Genomic DNA, 6,571 nt, shown 5'->3' with positions numbered 1-6,571 from the left:
TGGTGCTGAGAACAAAGCCATTCCTTGGGCTTGTGCCAAGATGGAGACATGTCCTTGAGCCTCCCTCAGCCCTGCCAGAAGCTCCTGTCTCCTTTGCAGGCTGGGACCCTGGGGTGCAGCTGGCTTATTCCAAAGTGGTAAGATGAAAAACATTTCAACCAGACAGGGAGGCAAGAGAACTGTGATCGTGGCCCCTGAAGATGTTCAGGGACTTGAGATGCACAGAACTTTAGGAAAGGTTTGGTGTGGCCTGTGGAAGGAAGCTCTCTCATGCTCTGCACAGGGACCCTGCCTACCTGGTTCACTGGTCTCTCTCTCAGCACCTGTGCCATACCTGGTACTTGGCAGATGACCAGTGAGCACTTGTGAGATGGTAAACGAATGACCGAGAAGACAGTGTCTGGAAATCTTTCCTCTGTGCCATGGGCACTTCCTCATGCAAGTTAGAGCTCATGCTGGAGTCCATAGGGATGCCAGTTAGTGCCCTGACTTCACCACTTACTGGCTGTTTGAGGCCAGGCCAGGTCCTTAGCAAAGAGCAGCATATCATCTGCCTGTGGCTGCCATCAGGATTCCCTTGGAAAGTTCATAGAGCTCAGAGCCCAGCACTGGCCATCTGCAGGCTCTGAGAGTGCGTGAGGGCTCCGTGTCTCCACTTGAGACCTTCCCCCATGTCATCCCCTGGTTCTGTCTCTTTCTCACCTTGGAAATATCCAAGATTGAGAGACTCAGGCACTCTCAGTGCTGGATGGCCAAAGGTTAGCCAAATAGTCCTCCACTGGGGCATAGCCAGAGTGGGAAGAGGGACCCAGGAGAATGAATGGAAGTCCCTTCACCCCTCAAGAGGCTGGTGCTTGACATCAGCCTTTGGGGCCAGGGCACAGTGGAGGAAGTTAATATTGATCCTTTCCTGTAAGTCTTGCTCCTCTCTGTGGTTTCACACAACCCGAGGGCCCCCAGCCTGGAGGGCAACAGGGTAGAGGGAGGAGAAGCAGGATGCCTGGCTTTCCTGAAATCTGGTAAGATGGCTAGGCAGACAATTTTGGTCCCCAGTCTCTGTTCATTTCAGAGGTATGCTTAGTCCTTACTTCTGACAGGAATGCTATGTTTGGAGGTGTCACGGATTGACTGGGGATCCATCCTCCTATACAACTCTCCACTCACCCCATTTTGACCCTTTTCTCTGGAAAGTAAAAACCAGAGAAAAAATATGCTGTATAGGAAAGACTCCTGGGCCTGAACTTGGGAATGCGAGCAGGTCCCAGACCCTGCTGGATTTTCTCAAGTGTAAATTGTGTGCATGAGTGAGCCTATGAAGGTTGTAGGTGGGTGTGGGTGGTCCAGGTGCCCCTTAAGGAGGCCTCTTTCAGCCTTTCTGTGAGGTCTGTTTTTTATTCCTACTCCAGATTCTCAAAAGAAGAAGGAGGAGGAGGAGAACATATCATGACAAGGACAGCAGGAATTTAGAATGCGTGTGGTGGGGAGGAAAGAGCAAAGAGCACACAGGTCAGATATCAGCATAGGGTCAGCTTTATTCTGTATTTTACCTTCACAAGGGAGAAGAAGTCAAAGCAGCTGGAGAGCAGACAAGCCTGCATCACACAAACACACATCATGTCAGTAAAGAATGTACATGGTGGAAATCAAAGGCCCAGAGCAGACCAGCCGTTGAAGCACAAATATTAACCAGAACTCCAAACTTCCCATCTCGCCTTTCCTTATTGACTGCTTGAGTTCAACCATTTACATACATGTTCCATTAAAACAACAGCAACAACAACACAACAAACATTCCAACATCCAATTATTTGCTGTCCATTTTTAGAATCCAGTGAATAAATTACCCAATTTTTTATTTTGAAATACCACCAACTTCTTCTTCACACCCTGGATGGTGGTAATCAAGGACACAGTCCATCAAATTCAGTTTGTTTTTGAGGCTCCAGTGAGCGGCTGATGCTCTAAAAATGAATGCAGGCATCCTTGGCTGTTACACACTCAGGGCTGGGGGAATTTTTGCCCTAATGGAGCTGAAGCAGGCTTCTGTGGTCTCCCCTGACAGGCACACTATTCCTATAGTTGAGTCCTTGTACTAAACTGCTAAAGAAAAAAAAAAAGACTTATTCACAGAGGCTGATGAAATACAGAGAGAACTGTCTTTAGGGACACAGACCAAGTCCTGGAATATTGAAAAAGCCAGGTGGCAAGAACAGGTGAGCACAGAGGTACCCAAAGGAGAAGGTCACCATAGCAAAGTTGGGATTGGGTCTTCATCTGTTGGCCATCTTCTTGATCCTCAACAGCATTATGAAAGCAGCTACTTTCCCTTGCCAGGAGGTAAGCACTTCTCCTGGACTTTTGGTGGGCAAACTTCCACACATTTTGCCTGAGATATCTCTTGGCATGGCTCCACACACTGAGGTGGGCATTGGTCTTGGCATGGAGGTAGGCATGGATCTTGGCTTTGCTGTGGGCATTTTTCTAGGTTTAACTCCTGGCACTGAGGAAGACACACCTCCTGAGCTTGCAATGGGCACTTCTCTTGGCAGGTGTCCTGGCATGGGGGGAGGCAAACCTCCTCAGCCTTTGCCTGGCATTGCTCTTGGGTCTGTTGAAGACATGGAGGAGGCACACATGGCTGCTTGCACTGCTGCTCATTAAAGGACATCTTAGGGCAATTTGCAGAACCTGAAACAAACACAAAATTTAAAATTATCTGTTTTAACAGTACCAGGCTGGGACTGAGAAAGGAAATGTTGATAGAAGGAAATGGGAAATGAATTATTGTTAACCCCAAGAACTCATTTCCCTTTTATTCTTTTCTCTTTTCTGTCCCGACTTCAGCTCCCTTTGATGCCCATCCCCTAGATAGAAATATTCTCATAGCTCTTGTCTGGATATCAATAGCCCAGTCCTACCCCCAAGCCCTATCACAGGCCCTTTTCACCTCTTCTATTTGATGAATCTTATTGAAAACCAGCTGCAAAAGACTAGATAAAAATGCAGAATGGTTTGAGAGGCCCAAGAAATGGCCAACCATTTCAAAAATCAGTAGAAAGTACAGACCAGTAAGAGAACAACCTCCCAGAGACAGAGCAGCTAGGGAGAGAGGACACAGATGCCCCCACTTACCTGATCTTCAACAAAACTCGACAATGAATGTGAATGGCAGAGTCCAGCCAGATAGGGACTTTTATACAGTGCTTGGTCCAGCCTTCCCCGGGCATGACTGGCCACGTGGGCTGAGGTCCTAATTGTGGAGTCACCATAACGAGCTTCCTCTGAAACTGCCCATGGTTTGAGTCACTGCTTGGGATGCCTGTTAATCAGCCTCCATTTTGGCCTCTGGGTCCTGAGCAGACCTCAGCAGGGAGGGGCTCCTCTCAGGTCTTTCATTAGAAGCAGCAGCAAAAGAATGTTCATAAAACGTTATCTCAGTCAGCCCAAACTGGTTCAGGACATGGTGAGAGATAAGATCCACCTTGCTTCTCTTGTCTTCACCCGTGGGAAGACTTTGTGCCTGAAGCCTGGGGTCTGTCTGGGTCAAGGGCGCATATGGTCTCTTTCAGAATGAATGTGTCTTCCCTGAGCCTGGAAAGCCACACTTTCAGATCCAAGGAAGGCAGACTATCCCAGGGCCCCAAGCTAACAAAGGACCCACAGCCTCCTAGAGAGAATGATTTTCTTGTCTTGAGGGAAATTGGAGTCATTTGTTGCTCTTAGGGTGTGAAGTAAGGCGGAGGAGAAGGGAGAGGAGGGGAAAAGCAGGTAATCTTCATCTTCTCAGCCTTGATTTATGACATTTCTAAAACTGGCATCACAGAAGTTTCATAGGGACCAAGAAAACAGGCTAGAACAAGGTTGGTCTGCCTCTTTGCCTTCTGGAAAACCTTTTCTTAGAATACAATAAAAGCCAAGAGGATGAAAGGAAAAGTTTCAAAGCAAACACACCCAATTTTTTTCTGCTGCTAAGTTTCTGTTTGAGCTGTCACTTCTACCTGGTGTGTCCTCCCTCTCTGTATCTGTTGAAATCCTAAGTATTTGTTGAAGTCTACAACCTTCCAAGAGCCTTTCCTTGTTATTCTAAGCCAGAAATGACTTCACCCCTTTCTGAACTTCCATAGTCTCTATTATCCCTGCTATTTATGTAACATTTACTATTGTTATTAGGAATTCCAGTTATTTATGTACAAAATCCTATCATTGTTCTGGGTTGTAGGTTCCAAGAGGGTAGGGGCTGTGCCATAGATATAGAAAGTAGAAGACAAATGATTATTGATGCAGTAACTGCATTAATTAAGGAATAAAGAAGGTGGATGTAGGAGACAACTGGAAGTGGAGGACGATCCCATGTAATACAGAATGGGAAATGATTCTGTATGAAAGAAATCCTTGGACCAGTGGTCGGCAAACTCATTAGTCAACAGAGCCAAATATCAATAGCATGACGATTGAAATTTCCTTTGAGAGCCAAATTTTTTAAACTTAAACTTCTTCTAATGCCATTTCTTCAAAATAGACCAGCCCAGGCCGTGGTATTTTGTGGAAGAGCCACACTCAAAGGGCCAAAGAACTGCCATGTGGCTCATGAGCCACAGTTTGCCAACCACGGCCTTAGGCCATAAGTGGTGGCCTTGAGCTTGTTCGCTATACAGTTGACCAAATTCTGGGGACTTTAAAGATGATGATGGTCCTCATAACTTGAAGAAGTCTGTTTAGATCATTTCCTAAGAGAGGTATTTGGCTAAAATTAGAAATTGCTTCAAAGTTTTATAGAGTTTTTGGATGCTTGCTCCCTAAAAAGTTTTAAAAAGGTGAGTTGAAGGAGACCATGTGAACTTTTGGCTGATAGCACCTGTATGAGCCCTTTGTGTCTTGGTAAGAAGTAGATGCCTAACTAGAGAGGCGTCAGAAGCTAACCCAGAGGAGTCAGAAATAGAAAATTAATACACCTCTGAGGGACATGATTTTCTGGAGGCTGGGGCAGGAGTGGGGCTAATGCGATGAAAGACAAATAGGTGAATCTGGAGAGACAAGGGCATTTGAGGAATCTGGGAGCAGGTGTAGAATGGGGGACTCTCCTCCCCCTCTTTTCTTTTCTTCTTCTTCCTCCTCAATTATTCCATCTTTTCTGTGGAATGTTGTCAATGAGACAAAGCAATTCTCCAGAGCTTAAGGAGGCGAGAAATTCTCCAACACTAGGTTTATTCATTTATTATTTCAATCATCCATAGCCCTGCTTTCAAGGGTTTACAGTCTCATTGAGAAGATAGACAGAGGTAAGCTCTCAGGTCCTAGACAAAGACCCTTTCAGTATTCTTGGGTGGAATGTTTCTATAAGGTCCTGGGAGATATCTGTGCTGTGTGGAAATTACCCAGGCAATGAGGGTGGGTAAGGGTATTTCACCCTCTTTGCCTGGGTTGAGGGGAGAACCTGAGGCTGAGCAATTGGAGAAGGAGACCTGTTTGATTGAGATTTTTCCGGTTTCTGATGAGATGCAGGAGATGATCTTGCTCATGCCACATGCATTTCTGTGTCTTTGGTCAAGCCTAAGAAGAAGGAGACCAAATAGGGAAGTGCAGAACACTGGAGACACCGGGTCATGCTCTCCTGGAGGGGAGTGAGCACAGCTAAGAAGAGCCCAGAGTTCAACTGTTCTGAGAGGACGCTGCCTGACATGGAGCTGATTACATTGAAGTGGGCCCATGTAAAACCAAAGATCCTTCACCATGGAAAAAGAGGCAAAAGAGTCGGGTCAATGTCAGAGTGAAACCTTGATAGGCCACTGATAGTTTTTAAGATAGAAGAAAACCCCATGCCAGAAATGTGAACAATCTCTAGAAGCTGCAAAAGGCAAGGAAACAGATTGTTCCCTAGAGCCTCCAGAAAGAAATACAGCTTTGTTTTAGCCCAAAGAGATCTATGCCAGACGTCTGACTTCCAGAACTATAGGACAATAAATTTCTATTGCTTTAAGTCATTAAAGTTGTGGTAACTTGTTACAGCAGCAGCAGAAAATTTATACACCTTCCCAATGTCTGAAGCTCTTGGGAACTCTGGAGGAGGGAAGTGTCATATGAAGTAAAATCCCAGGTGAGTGCTCCTTCATTTAAGTACATACTTGCTTATCATGTCATCCTCTCAGTCCAAGACTAGCCTTTGGTAATGCATAAAAAAGGAACTGGACTCGGGATCCCACTGACCTATTGCATGTAGAGTGTGTGTAATGTTGGGTAAGTTACTTAGTCTCTCACAGCTTCAATTTCCTCCTGTTGAGAAGGAGTAACACTATTTTGCAGAGTTATGGTGAGGAATAAATTAGAGAACATACGCACCAAACTTCAGGCCATTAGGGTGCTCCAGGAACGTAGTACAATCCAAACCTGTTCAGGACTCACCTTCATGAAGCCTCCCTGATTCCCCCCAGTTCTGCTGGTTCCAGCTTCTTCACTCTGTCCCCCAGCATTCATTCTCCAACTTAAACTTTTAAAATATATATATATATTATTGATTTTTACAGAGAGGAATTGGGAGGGATAGAGAGTTAGAAACATCGATGAGAGAGAAACA

General features: G+C 45.6%; 1 protein-coding gene across 2 annotated transcripts; it reads right to left on the bottom strand.

Moving 5' to 3' along the window:
* Positions 1–1,772: 1,772 nt before the first annotated feature.
* PRR9 (proline rich 9) lies at positions 1,773–3,350 on the bottom strand. Of its 2 annotated transcripts, none has more exons than XM_036453078.2 (2): positions 3,133–3,350; positions 1,773–2,688 (listed from the first exon to the last, which is right to left on the bottom strand). In XM_036453078.2, exon 2 carries the CDS (start codon positions 2,666–2,668, stop codon positions 2,318–2,320), a length of 351 nt encoding a protein of 116 aa, XP_036308971.1. In that variant the 5' UTR covers positions 2,669–2,688; positions 3,133–3,350; the 3' UTR covers positions 1,773–2,317. The 2 variants fall into 2 exon arrangements, with proteins under 2 accessions (XP_036308971.1, XP_036308972.1); XM_036453079.2 differs by having other exon boundaries at positions 3,067–3,185.
* Positions 3,351–6,571: the final 3,221 nt, after the last annotated feature.

Source organism: Pipistrellus kuhlii, unplaced genomic scaffold (genome assembly GCF_014108245.1).
Source record: "Pipistrellus kuhlii isolate mPipKuh1 unplaced genomic scaffold, mPipKuh1.p scaffold_m20_p_24, whole genome shotgun sequence".
In the NCBI taxonomy this organism is placed as follows: Eukaryota; Metazoa; Chordata; class Mammalia; order Chiroptera; family Vespertilionidae; genus Pipistrellus; species Pipistrellus kuhlii.
The sequence above is the reverse complement of the archived record's forward strand: the minus strand, read 5'-3'. Positions and strand labels throughout refer to the sequence as shown.

Bases quoted from the DNA above. Each gene is read 5' to 3' on its own strand.
- PRR9 (XM_036453078.2), bottom strand. From the start codon at position 2,668: ATGTCCTTTAATGAGCAGCAGTGCAAGCAGCCATGTGTGCCTCCTCCA.